The sequence below is a fragment of the Mus pahari genome, chromosome 12 (assembly GCF_900095145.1).
Source record: "Mus pahari chromosome 12, PAHARI_EIJ_v1.1, whole genome shotgun sequence".
Classification (NCBI taxonomy): Eukaryota; Metazoa; Chordata; class Mammalia; order Rodentia; family Muridae; genus Mus; species Mus pahari.
This window is the reverse complement of record NC_034601.1, coordinates 39,854,032-39,869,082: the sequence shown is the minus strand read 5'-3', so window position 1 is coordinate 39,869,082 and position 15,051 is coordinate 39,854,032. Positions and strand designations below refer to the sequence as shown.

The following is a 15,051-nucleotide window of genomic DNA, read 5'->3' as shown; positions in this document are numbered from 1 at the left end:
AAAGAAAAAGGAAAAAAGAAAACGAAAAAAAAGGAAAGACTTGGGGAATGGGAGGATGTGGAAACTCTACCTATTCCTTAAAATTCAACAAGGAATCAAAACATGCAGTTTTTTCCATATTCTTAGTCCTGTGGGCAAATTATGAACCAGTACTTTAAAATGTGTGTGCCTGTAAGAGCATCCAAACATAACTTCTACAAACTCTAATCAACAAAAGTCAACAACGGAAAAAAAATACAAAAAAGAAAATAATAATTGTGATCTATTTTTGAACTTGTCAAATAAATGTTTTAATCTCTACAAAACACTCAGTAACTTCATCTGGTAGGTTGATACGTGCTTTTAATCCAAGCACTCAGGAGGCAGTGGTACACAGATCTCTGTGAATTCAAGGCCAGCCAAGTTACAAAGTGAGTTCCAGGACAGCCAGGGCTACACAGGTAAGCCTGTCTCCCAAGAGACCAGTGACATCCATTATTTTTCCTCTACTGTTCTTGGCCTCACAGTCTCCTCCCTTATTTTCTGTGCTTGTGACTGTTCTGATCTGGGGGATGTGGTGGACTGTGGATGTGACACAAGTGTTCCAACTTCTAACTGAAACACCAGAAAGTCTGAATTGTCTCTTTCACAGAAAAACACGATAAAAACAAAAAGCTATAGATGGTCTGGGGGAGATCACTTACCTTTCACACGGATGGTTACTGAGTGGCTATTAACAACTACAGAATTTAAGTTTGTAGAACAGCTATACAACCCGTCATCACTGAGATGTATTGGTTCAAAATGGAGAACGAAAACTAGATCCCGTTGATTTTCTTGCCAACTAGTACGTAGCTGAGATCCAACCTCAAGGGGTACACAGATTGTTCCATTGTGCTTACACCAAGTCACATTAGGTCTATGAACACAGTATGTCACAGGACATTCAATTTTAAATAACTCTCCTGTCCAGGCATCGTATTCAGAATTCCTTGTAATATGAAGTTGCACTTGACACTCTTTATCTAAAACACAAAAGCAAAACTGGAATCAGTGTTCACTCTTAGAAGGACTATAGATACCTCTGCAATAATTTCCACTAAAGTTTTTCTCACACATAATTCTATAATTTGCTTCAATTTTCTTCTTTTACTATACTTTTGCTTCAGTATTCCAGTGTGGTACACAGCTGCCACATAATAAATGCTTGCCTTAAAAAAATAAATCATTTTACTGGGTGATGATGGCAAATGCCTTTAATCCCAGCACTCTGGANGCNGAGGCAGGCAGATCTCTGAGTTCAAGGCCAGCCTGGTCTACAGAGCGAGTTCTAGGACAGCCAGGGATACACAGAGAAACCCTGTCTCAAACAAACAAACAAACAAACAAATTTCATGCTTTCCCAGAATATAATACCATAAATCCTGTTTTACAGATGAGGTTGAAATACTAAAGAAAACACTCATGATTATATGCTAATAATTAAGAGAATTGAGACTTTAAAGTTATAATGAGGCCGTTGCTGTGCAATATATTAGCTTTTTTAATTTGGAATTGATTGTTTAATTATTTTCTTTATTCTTCTCCCATATATCCCGACCACTGTTTCCCCTCCTTCCATTCCTTCTCCCGCTCCCACCTTACCCCAGATTCACTCCTCCTCCCTTTCCCTTCAGAAAGGAGCAGGCCTCCCAGAGACATCAACTGAATAATCAGAGCAAGATATAGTAAAACTAGAACAAACCCTTATATCAAGGCTGAATGAGGCAACTCCATAGGACAAAGGGGGTTCCAAGAGCAGGCAAAGGGGTCAGAGATATCCTCACTTTCAGTGTTAGTAGCCCAACAAAAAACCCCCAAGCTAAACAATCATAACATATATGCAGAGGACCTAGCACAGACCCATGCAGGCCTGGTGGTTTCCTCTTCATTCTCTGTGAGCCCTGTTTAGTTGATTCTGTAGGCCATTGTTCTCCTGGTGTCCTTGACCACTCTGGCTCCTATAATCCTTCCTCTCCTTCTTCTAAGGAGATCCCTAAGCTCTGCCAAATGTTGAACTGTGGATCTCTGCATCTGCTCTTATCAACTGCTGGAGGAAGCCTCTCCCATGGCAATTAGGCTAGGCACCGATCAGAAGAGCAGAATGTCATTAGGAACCATTTTATGATTTGTGTTGTTTTGGGTTTTTTTTGAGGGGGGGTCATTGTTCTACCCTATATCTCTGGGTTATTTAGCCTCCAGTTCCTGGTCATCCAGGATGGGCTCCCTCTCATGGTATGGTTAACTCACCCCTCAAGTTAGGCTAATATCAGACTCCTTTAAGTCCTGATATTGCCCTAGTACATCTTGCATACAGGACAGATTATAGGGCAAAGGTTTTGTGGGTGGATTGTGTCCCAGTATCACCACTGGAAGCTTTGTGTGGCAATTTACAGCAAGTCTATAGCCAGCATCAAATTAAAGGCAAAGCAGTCCACTACAATCAGGAACAAGACAAGACTGCCCCACTCTCTCCATATCTATTCAATCTAGTACTTAAAGTTTGGGCAAGAACAATAAGACAACTGAAGGAGATCAAGGGAATACAAATTGGAAAGGACAAAGTGAAAGTATCATTATTGGGGGCTGAAGAGATGGCTCAGAGGTTAAGAGCACTGGCTGCTCTTCCAAAGGCCCTGAGTTCAAATCCCAACAACCACACGGTGGCTCACAACCATCTGTAATGAGATGGGATGCCCTCTTCCGGTTTGTTTGAAAACAGCTACAGTGTACTTACATATAATAAATAAATAAATCTTAAAAAAAGAAAGTATCATTATTTTCAGATGATATGATAGTATATATAATAAGCATTCTCTTGGCGATGGCCTTAATACTGTCTTTAGTCTTCTCTGTGAATCTATCTGAGGATAACCATCCTCAGGATATAATTAGGGTAACTTTCACAAGGTAGAATATGCTTTGATGACAGCCTATGTTTGTATACTTTACAAAGCAGAAAGAGAAACAGCTCCTGACCTCTTCAGAAATTTCTGCATCCCAGACAGATATTTTGGAAATAAACCTCCTTTTGTTGAAGTGAAGCAAGCTTTTCTCCTGGAAATGTGTATCCCAATGACTTATAAACCTTGAGTTGGTAACTACCGACAGTTTATAAAAACAGCTGCACAAGCAGGAGCAGTTGTTCATATGTCTAATACTAGTAGTTAAGAGGCCGGAGCAGAAGGAAAATTGCTCATTTTAAGACAGCCCGAATCACATGGCAATTTTCAGGCCAACCTGTGGTATACAGCAAAACACTGTCTTAAAAAGAAATACAAAACAAACAAACAAAAACAAAAACAAACAAAAAGCAACATAGCATTAAAAAGCAATTTAAATTTTCTATGTCATTGAATAAGTTCTATTATCATTAACTTACAAATTATTCTTATCATTAACTTATTATCCTTTACCTTGTAATATCAAGACATAAAGTAAACCTGAAGCCAACACACATGAAAAACAGTTTTTCTCCATGAACCCATGGAACTTCACTCAGGTTTTTAATCTTTGACTTTCTTTTTGACTTTTAATTACATTTTTGCTTACTTATCCCCATAAAAAGAGGAGGAAGAAACAATGATGGAGTTCAAACTAGGGGAGGAAGTATAGACAGATAGATAGATAGATAGATAGATAGATAGATAGATAGATAGAGTATTATATATTGACTATACTTTTCCCTACCCTAATCCTTCTCAGAAAAAAATTGTATGAAAAATTTTTAAATAAAAAATAGCTTTATATCTTCAAAAAAAGAAAAAAGAAAAACAGGTTTTCTTTAAGCAGAAAAGATAGACAATATAAGATGCCAAATTTACCTCACTTTACACATAGCTCTTACAATTTCATTATTATATGATTAACCTATAATTGTGTTATATGACCAACCAAAAAGTATAAAACTTAAAATTATGTTTAATCATACCCCTTTCTTGAAACAAGTATGCAATTTGGTCTACAAAAGATTCTACCAGCATTGCTACTTCAAAAGAGAGACTGGCTTCAAAGGCTCAAGGTTCGGTTGCTCAAGATGCAGCCTTCTGTAATGGTTCGTTCTCACAACTGAAGGACTGCATTGTTCCTTTGGAGATCCGCCCATAAGAGGACTGGGGGAAATGACATGCTCATAACAACTTCAGAAGCCACTGGGCACCAGTCACATCATATAACTTGTATGTCTAAGGCATCTAGAAATGACTGGATTGAATTCCCTCAGCTGGTGACACAAAATAAGCAAAGCAAGTGAAGATCCCTTTTTATTAAGTACTTTGTGGCACTTTCATCCTTTTCTTTTTATATTGAGCATAAGGCTAAGCACAGTATCTTAAAGTATTTCACGTTTTTTTCTCTACCTTTGAGATTCTTTCTTGGTTTCTTTTGTTGTTCTTTTGTTGTGTAGCTCTGGCCATCCTGGAGTTTACTATATAGACCAGGCTGACTTCAAACTCACAGAGATCCACTTGCCTCTGCTGCTTAGTCCTGGGATTAAAGGCATGTGCTACCACCCCCTGCTTTTTCCTGGTTTTGAACTATCCTTTACATGCCAACAAATATACTCTGCCTCCTCACTAACTTCCATCCTTCAGTACTTCTTCTGAAGAGATTTATGGAATTATGGACTATAATGATGCCTAAATGAAATTAGTCAAAGCGTCCATTAAAAATGAAAAATGCTCGAGGCCTTATTTTAAATACTTCCTAACACTTAATAAATTCTCACTGTAACTTTTGCCCAGATCTCATCAACTCTTGCATAGAATAACAGCAATTTGATTGAATTTTCAGGAGTCATGTGGAGGGAGACTAGGAGCCTGCAGAAAACTTTTAGCATCTCTGATTAATGACTTACTTAAAACTATATTGAATTCTCAAACAACGTCACTTTAAGACTTCATCGTTGAGTTGCCTCGGATTTTCTAGAATAAACATGAAAGCAAGTTCAAAGGCAAGTCATGAGGATGAGGTTTTCAAAAACTTGAAGAGAAAGGGTAAGGCTGCTGACCAAAGGGAAGCACCTGACGATACAATACCTATGTGGTCAGATTTATGGCAAAAGGCAAGGAAGCCAAGGGTAGAAAGGCCAAGTGAAACCCTGTCTCCAAAGTCAGTTCCTCTCTCAGGTTAAGAGAGCTCGGCCAGCTCATATCCTTTTTCATTTTCATGAGTACATTTGAACAACAAGGTGGTTGTGGACAAATATCCATCGTCCTCAGTGAGCTTATTATGTCATGAGAAGTACTTTTTCTAAGTCAATCTACAATGTACTACCCTGTTCCCCTTCAAATGTATCTGAGCTTGAAAGCAAGGAAGAGTGGAGTCTCCCCTACTCATCGTTTAGGGGCTCTAGGGATTGGGGAATCTGCCTTTGTGGAATTTGCCTTCCTATGGAAAAGAAACATGCGCAAAGATTGGAGAATTCCACTGCCCCTGGGTACGAAGCAGTTGGCATGGGCTGCTGGATGCTTTGCTGGAAGCCTGGGGCTGCCCTTTGGTGAATGAACCACCCTTGACCATCAGAGCAGAGACAGTTGAGGTACTGGAGTCTGAGGAAGTGAAAAGGCAAAGGATTTTCTGTTAGATCAAAAGCCACACAGCAGTTCAGGGAACAGACGGACAGCAGGGTTGCAGTTTTCTAGAAGTGACAGAGATCGTTGGTTATTTCAGAATGAATAGGAAAAGCACAACTGGGGGGACCCTGAAACTTTTTCTAGCCACCGAGGAAAAAAATGTGATGTCCAACTTGGGCAGATATACAAAAGGCATGAAATCGGCGAAAAATGGGAACATTTACTTAACATAGCCATTTCCAATGACAGTGCAGTGTATCTACTTGGGACATTTAATCTTATTGACCCTCAGTTTCTCTGTCCATATTGTGATGGATTGCCCTCCCACTCAGCCAGAGAACTGCTACCTTATGCTAATAGCACAGTTGAATATACTGCTCGTGTTAATATTCTGTGACTACACACTCGAGAGGAGGTCATGAGTTACATGCAGGGAAGAGGTAGTGACCAGCCCTGACTACATCAGTGACCAGGATTAGGATGATGGAAACATGGTGGCTTCTATTCTTTCCCACAGGACTGATGTGACTGACCATCACATCAGCTGGCACAGAATTTTTTCTTAAATGTCAAAATGCATAGAAGAATGGTTTTTACAGGATTAGAAATCAAGATGAATCCTTCTGTGTACAAATAAGGTGGGGTTTTTTTTTATTATTACCTTCAAAGCCTATAACTGATGTTAGTAGGTCAAGAATAATTCCCTGAGCCAGATGTCACAGTTCTAATTTTCTATCTCACAAGCACATCGACAAGGAATACATGAGTATTCCTTTGTACCTGCCTCAAAATATGCCAGTCAACTGTGTAACGCTCAAGCCGCATTCTGCTACACTTGACTGCAGTGTTTTTTGTTTTTTTTTTGCAAGCAAACATTTTCTGAAGAAAACATAATCCCAACTGTTTTTACCTCTGACTTATCTGCCAAATCCTCCTCACTCTGTCTTTGGTATTACTGTTCCTGCTGCCTTTCTCAAACATTCATATCTGTTAGAGAATTTTTAAAATGTTAAAAAATAAAGACATGTATATTAAGACAAAAAAATTAGTTGCCACCCATAGGATTTCATATGCCAATACATCTCTTTGTGAGCCTCTAGAAATAGAGAAGTCTCTTTAAAGGACTCCCCAAAGTTATTTGTGTGTTGTATTCTATATGAACTGTATACACAGATTGATAACCAGGTATAGCATACCAAATGTGAAGTCTGGGTTGCATTATTTTGAACAACTGCTATTTTCCATATGAAAAATACACTTTCAGAAATCACAATAGGAAACAAACAATAAAATGACCAGAGACATTAAAATAAAGTCAACAAACAAAACCATTTTAGGAATATGTGTCATCGCAGACAATGTGGGGGCACTGGCCAAAATCAAACTCCAGGTATTCTGAGCACAAGAAGTTGAATTCACATGTGCTCAGGGCCAGGCCTATGAGTTAACTTTCATGTAAAGTAAAATTTCTGATGAAGATAAATATTTCAAATGTATTAATTTATAAATTAAATATATATTATTGAAACTCAGTAATAACATATTAATTAGTTAGAACTTAAACCAAAAATATTCTTGTGGGGAATGCTTTAACATATACATTGTTCAGCAGTTTTACTACATGGTGATAGGCGACAGTAGATACTATGGATACTGTACCTTCCTACTGTCCATACTCTAAAGATGTGGCCATCCCACTGCCTATAATTATTTAAGAAATTGATGGTTTTTAACAGAATTTTACAATTAACCTTAGACATGACATAATCTCCTATCTTTCAGATCCTCAAGAAGAGGAAAACACCTCTCATTGAGTTGCTCAAGAAAGATGTCATGAAAGAGGAAAGTGAGCCCAACCCCACTCCTAGAGAAATCTAGTCCTCTTGTCATTACAGTTAATACCATGGGCACTCCTTAAAAATGTAAGTAATTTTGTAATTTACTCCAACTATGTTGCCTTGATTACAGCTATTATTGTGAAGCAAATCCCAACTGAAAGTCACTAACCTTCCATTGAAAAATTCTTACAAATAGAAACTTCAAAAATGGTGTTTCATTGAGTGAAATCAATGAAAAATATGAATAAAGATTAATTTGATTTACAATTCCAGAGATGAAGATAGAAACGTAAACTATTTTAGAAGAATAAAATTATTATCAATGACATATTAATACTTTCATTATACTAGCCAGAATCAATCCCTTTAGCTTCTATCAGAAGATATTGTGATACATCAACAACAAAGAAATGCTTCAGAAACCTGCTGGAGAAGCTTCAAATGTAGAAAAGTGTTCATTATCAGGAGATGGCCTCTAGATAACATCCAATAATATAGTCTGTTTACCTTCGAGGGTAAGGATAGTGAAGTGCAGAGATTACACTCACTGAGGGAGGAAAGGAGCTGCATCTTCTCTAGAAAGATGGCATGTAGAACCCCTTTGAATCAGGGCCTGCACCCATCCCTGACTAGTCTATGAACAGCCTTGTAATTGGACAAATGTCAGGGAAGACACTTGGGAAAATTATAGGCACTATGTCAGAAAATCAAATAACCATCTATCACCTTTTTATCCTAAGCTAACTGTCATAGTAACAAAATTAGAAAGACAGTAACTTGAAACTGTACTGGGGGATCTGCACTCCTTTCAAAAACCACTCATTTAATGTTGTGCAGTTTTTGGTTAAAGGTAAATGAGCCCATTCTATAAGTCAGATATTCCCAGAAATTCTAGGAATACCTAGAGAAGTGTGTGTGTGTGTGTGTGTGTGTGTGTGTCTGTCTGTCTGTCTGTCTGTGTCTGTGTGTAAATCAGAACTATAATTGTGAAAGATGTGCTGTTGGAAGCAACCTTGTGTCTTGGTGTCAAGAATAAAGAAATCAATGAAAGCTGAGTCTGCTGTCAAATGGACCTGGACAGAATTAACTCCATGTGAAGCGCATGGTATGAACTCATAACAACATCACTTAAAACACAACAGAGACCATGAAATAAGAAAATTGGAAGGATTTTCATAATCACTTATTATTTTCTACTTAAAGCATATATATCTCTACAGTCATATATGAAACATTTGAATTTGCTCTCAGATGGTTTTTTTTTTCCAACGTGGTTTCTTCTAGGTCTAGAATTTCTTATTCTTAGTATGACATTTTGGGAAAGAATTTAAAGACTACCTCTTAAATTCAGTTGTATATGATTATCAGAGACATTAAACCAGACATCTCTTATTTTTACCAATAATTTTGAAACTTTGGGGGTTTAAAATACCATGGTATTTTCTCTCCTAGAGATATTTACAGTGGAACAAGCAGAGATCTTGATAAGTCATCAAGAGAACAATTTAAGCCATGTTTGGCAGATGCCTTAGTCAGGGTTTCTATTCCTGCATAAAACATCATGACCAAGAAGCAAGTTGGGGAAGAAAGGGTATATTCATCTTACACTTCCACATTGCTGTTCATCATCAAAGGAAGTCAGGACAAGAACTCACACAGGGTAGAAACCTGGAGGCCTGAGTTGATACAGAGGCCATGGAGGGATGTTTCTTACTGGCTTGCTTCCCCTGGCTTGCTAAGCTTGCTTTCTTATAGAACCCAGGACTACCAGCCCAGGGATGGCATCACCCACAATGAGCTCTCCCACCCTTGAACTCTAATTGAGAAAATGCCTTACAGCTGGATCTCATGGAGGCATTTCCTCGAGGGAGGGTCCTTTCTCTGTGATAACTCCAGCTTCTGTCAAGTTGACACAAAAACTAGGCAGTACAGCAGATAATTCCAGAACCTCATCTAACTTACTCATAACTAGTTACCCACCAAATCTCCCTCATCAAAGTGCCATACACACCTCTCAGGTACAGCTCAAAAGCAGTCAAATGGAGAGATTACTAGTAATTCTGAAGTTCTTACTATGTGCTAAGCCCTTTGGGGCATCATATATGCAAGTGATCTTTGGATTATTGTAAAATCACATCCTGATAAACTCATCATAATTTTTACAAATACTTTAAGTCAAATTGCATTTGGTAAACCTGGTCTATCAAGCACCATATATTAACCTATCCTGCCTTAAACTTATTCAAAACAAATTAGCCTACAGTGAGTCAAAATAAACCAATACAAAGTCTATTTTATAATTAAGTGTTGTTACCTCATGTAATTTTAGAATGTAGTTAACCAAAAATTAAAAAATGCTTGTGACATGGTATATCAGTCAGTATTGGTTGTTTATCGTAGTGACTGCACAGTAGAGTAGGGCTACAGCATTGCAAAGGACTATCCATAGCATATATTGTTAGCCTGAAAGATATCAAAATTCCGAAGTGTTTTTTTCTACTGAATTCCTGTCACTTTTGCACTATTGTAAAATTTGACAATTTACAAGTTGACTGATCCTAATTAAGAAATCATACATATATTAGTTCAATATATCACCACAATGATTTTATAAGGCAGTTACTAGCATTGTCTTTTTATTTAAGTTGAGTAAACTGAATTTGAGAACAAATAAGCCACCAGCCGTAGGCCACTATGTATTGGAAGAAAGATTTAGAACTAGAATTTGAACCCAGATCCACTGTTTACTCCAAGGCACAGGCTGTGAGTCAAAGACTTATTGTGAATGAGAATACGTAGAAAAAGTTCTTATCACTACACTCAGATTATACTTAGCAGCAATAATTATCGAGTATTGCTCTTTTTATAATAATATAGATTTATAAAGCCACTGAGTGTCAGGGACAAAATAGACATTCAAAGGTCTTCCCCAAGTACCTCTGTTCTGAAAAAATTAATCCTAATTGCTTTCATGGAATTAACAGTGGTGTGTGATAAATGGGATCCGTGACAGGCAAACAATTAATAGAGATGGAAAGGGACATGCTGTATAAAGTTGTAATTCCTTTATACAAATAAAAATGTTATAGAATTACACTGACCAACAAGGCTTGATTGACATAGCCAAAGCTACAAACTAAAAGGCTTTGTCTTTGGCTGTTTTAAAGTTGGCTCTTGATACTTCATTATGCATCTACGAGGTGGCAGCTGCCTCCTTAAGTTTCTACCCTTTTGTTTATTGCTTTTGCCCCCCAGGTCAGAGGCTTCATATTCATCCCACCTCATGGAATTCCTTGTCCGTTCTATGTGTCAAGGGGTGAGGTTCTGGCTGTTAGTTTGGTAGTTAATATAAAAATATCTCCAGTGAATAACAAGGTTTTGAACAGTTTAGTGACTCCAAGGAATGACGATTCATACTGATAAGCTATAGAATACTTCTGATCAGGGGAACACTGGCTACATGTAACAAGTGGGTCTTGACTTCCATAGATGCTAGGACCTCTCTATCTTGATCACGAAGCTTTCAGGAAGGGAAGCCAACCTTAACAGCTGTTGACAGTAGAACTGGTGAGCTGCTCTCACATTCTATCAGAAACCACCATGAGTTTCTCAAAGTGTCAAAAGGTGTTTCCTTGTGATGTTCAGTAAGAGTATGTTAAGTCAGAAAGGTGCAGGGCATAGGAGGAACAACAATATGAACTAACCAGTACCTCCAGAGCTCCCTGGGACTAAACCACCAACCAAAGAAAACACATGGTGGGACTCATGACTCTATCTACGTATGTAGCAGAGGATGGCCTAGTAGGTCATCAATAGGAGGAGAGGCCCATGGTTCTGTGAAGGCTCTATGCCCCAGTGTTGGGGAATGCCAGGGCCAAGAAGAAGCAGCAGGAGTGGTTGGGTTGGTGAGCAGGGGGAGGAGGGAGGGGACAGGGGATTTTCAGAGGGGAAACTAGGAAGGGGGATAACATTTGAAATGTAAATAAAGAAAATATCTAATAAGAAAAAAAGAAAAAGAAAAAGAAAGGTGCAGGGAAGTCCACTTTTACTTCCCTTCAATCAATTTTCTCACATCCCCAATACAGTCTACTACAGAGATAGTACACTGAGCTTCACTGGATCTCAAGCCCCAGATATGGTTGACTCTACCTCTGTGGTTAAAAGTCCGCCCATTGTTCCCCAGTGTTCACTTTCCTTTTCTAGTATTACAAATGAAAATGAAATGAGCCACCCCCATCCAGCTCAAAGCTGAATACCGAGGTTTCTCCTACTGATGACTTGGGAACCGTGGACCATTTGTGATGGATGTGAACTCCAGGTTGTTCATTAGATGAACATGGCAATTAAGGAAAAGGCAAAAAGTGTTAACGAGACCTACCAGCTCAACTTGATTTTCGTCTTTCAGGCGTCCTGAGGAGCAGTGATTTATACTCAACTTCAATCAGGAGAGAAATGACGTTCTTGAAACTAGGGGAAATTTTCTCTGTATTTTCCCACTCTTGAGAAACACAAAAGCATACCTCCTGAGCATTTCATACTACTATAACTGAGGGAAATATTTTTAAACCATTCTTAAATAAGTTGAAAATATAGCATTGTAAAGAATTCCATAGTTACTGAAAGTCATAGGACTTCTTCAGGATACAAAGGCTATTTATGTCATTAGTACAATTTTAAGGAATGTATCCACTATCGGTTTTGTCCAGAAGAATGAATTTCTACAAAAGATTACTTTTTATATTCTTCTTTTGAAGGGAGGGGACAGCAGGGTGCTGAGGATAGTCTAAGCCCTCGCGTATGTTAAGTGAGTGCTCCATCACTGAACCACCCTTCCAAAACTCACCAAATGTTCCTTACTCAACCTATATTCTTTTTTTTTTTTAAGATTTATTTATTTTATGTAAGTACACTGTAGCTGTCTTCAGACACTCCAGAAGAGGGCGCCAGATCTCGTTACAGATGGTTATGAGCCACCATGTGGTTGCTGGGATTTGAACTCCGGACCTTCGGAAGAACAGTTGGGTGCTCTTACCCACTGAGCCATCTCACCAGCCCCCCTATATTCTTTTAAAATATATTTTATTACATTTATTTAGTGTGTATATGCACGTGTGTGTGCATGTGCACTGGAGTGTGTGTGTGTGTGGGGGGGGGGGGAAGACAACACCAGTACAGGGTTTAGAGAATAACTTTCAAGATTCAAGGTTAGGCTTTCTCCCTGTACCATGTGGGTCCTAGGGACTGAACACAAGTTGTCAGATTTGGCAGCAAGCATCTCTACCCACTGAGCCATCCTATCAACACCCAGTCTATGTTAGTAATTTAATATGAGTAACATTGTAATCCACCATAAAAACTGCTGAATAAGGCACCTGGCCTGTGCTTATCTAAATCTTTCCATTTCATTTTCTATATATATTGATTTATTATGCTTGGGGATAAAATTTTCAAACAAAATATTAGTTATTTGAAGCAAGTATTAGTGAGACATTAATAACAAAGCATGGAGTCAGAGCTAGACATAAGTAAAAAGTTCTAGTCAGAACACAGTGATTACAGCTAATTATTTTAAAATTAAGATCTGATAAATTTAAAATGATAAGTATGTAAGGTCATAGGCAAGTTAGTTCAAGTGATTTAAACATTCTACAGGATATGCCTGCATTATAATCTTACTTCATAAATATCTATAGCATTTGGCGATTTTTTAAAACTAGAGCTACTTAAGGTATTAATTTTAAACCTAAGTTCTCATTTAATTGGATTTTGTCAGAGGTACTGAAGGAAAAAACTATTAGCAAAGGTCACCATTAACATTTTGTATCTACTTACCATAGCTAGGCACTACGGGTATAAGAAAAGAAACAACTGCTAGGTATAGTTATATATTTTAAATGAAGAAAGGAAAACTAAGAAAGGAAAAGAAACTTAACTGAGTTCATAATGTAAGTAGCAGAGGGAGTAAATAATCCCCTGATAACCAAGCTTCTGTGCGTAATAAATACTAGATTATAGCCCACTGGGTAGAAGAATGTAATGTGAATTACAACCCCAATTGTGACGTAAAATTAAAAATATTTCCTTTGTTTCACAGAGTCCGGTCTATAAGAGAGCCCTTAGAATTAAATAGAATTAATATTTGACTTCACTTGTCTCTCAGAGATGGGTAATAATAAACAAGGGCTAGGATTGACTAAGAAGTTCTACTCTGCTCTTGGCTAGGTGGTCTCGTGACATCAGAGTTCAATCCTAAATTTCCAGTTCTAGATTTCAAGATGACATTCCACACAGGACCTCAGTGGTTATACTTTTCAATTCAACATGAATGTGCCCAGTTGCTACATGTGTGATGGTGGAAGATAATGTCTTAAAAATGTGTTTGAGCCCAGAATCAACTGAGCCATAAGAAACTGCTGCTCATCCATCACAGGCCTTTCCCCTCTGTAGTGCCTGGTTCTTGTGCAGGTGCAAACTATCAAGAGCCTTCAAGATAAAGAAGGGATTGCAAGTTTGGCCAGAAAGAGTTCCATAAATAACCCATGGATCCCAAGCAACGTCTTCATGAAGTATGGGGAATTGTTTTCCTGTGTTCAGTTGGCAGCCATTTACGAATCATCCTGTCCAGCAAAACTAAAGCAACATACATGATCTACTCTTCAGCCTCACATAGAGAAGCCTGCTTAGTACTCTCATGGTACACCCCACAGTATTCTCGTAGTACACCCCACAGAAAGAAGGAGGGATTCTATTTAGATTGAACATTATTTGAGTGTAACCATGGCCACAGCTATAACCGCAAGTATCCAAGAGCTTTCCCACCCCAGTAAGCACCACAGCATCCTGGTGACATCTGATACCAAGACATGAATGTAACATGCCTTTCCCATTAGCGTGGCAGCCACAGAGAGTTTTGTAATAGTGACAAATCTGTACTTACGCGTTTATAACATCTGCCCAAATCTTCACTTACCATCAGGACCTGGTTTTAGGAAACTTCGCTCTGGATCAGCTTTTGCTCTGTAGGCAGGTGAATAGCATGTCCTAACTTCACTCACATCCTGTAGCATTTTTCAAGAAGCAAAAGGGACTCACCACTCTGAGCTACACCCTGGACATGAACATCCCTCTCCACAGAGCAAGCTCAACAAGGAAAACTATCACTGACAGGAACCCCGAGGAAGAAAACCAGTTTTCTTAGTAGGTCCCTTACCATTCCTCTTAGTAGGTTCCTCACAAAGGATGCTCCAAAGGCCCAGATGGAGGATGAAGAATTCCCTGAATAACCGAGGAGTCCCAAGCATGGCAGGCAGTGTCTTCATTCCCAGCACGTGTCAGGTAAGGGCAAACTCCTCCAGCAGAAGGCTTCCTCTTCCTCCCTTAAGATCCTCAGAGCTAGATCACCTTATTCACACTAGCAGCATGTTAGGCCAAACTAAATTAATTAATTAAAATCAAATCAAATCAAATCAGGAGACCTGGTGGGAGAGGACAGCGTGAGTATAGTCCGAAGGGTTTGTGAGAGCAAGAGGCCCTGCTGTGGTTTTGTTTCTGATCCAACCTGCTGTTCTCTTTCAAGCCCTCTTATGTGCAAAGCAGCTGGCTCCTTGCTTCCGCTCTGCCAC

General features: G+C 38.7%; 1 protein-coding gene across 2 annotated transcripts in view; it reads right to left on the bottom strand.

The window, feature by feature from the left end:
* Positions 1–14,758, bottom strand: part of Btla (B and T lymphocyte associated) — a 27,555-nt gene extending 12,797 nt beyond the window's left edge. For both annotated transcript variants that reach the window (XM_021209841.1, XM_021209842.1), the window contains exons 1-2: positions 14,640–14,758; positions 684–1,004 (exon numbers count right to left, since the gene is read on the bottom strand). In XM_021209841.1, the coding sequence (XP_021065500.1) occupies positions 684–1,004; positions 14,640–14,748 (430 nt within the window). In that variant the 5' untranslated portion in view covers positions 14,749–14,758. The remainder of the gene's footprint in view (positions 1–683; positions 1,005–14,639) is intronic.
* Positions 14,759–15,051: the final 293 nt, after the last annotated feature.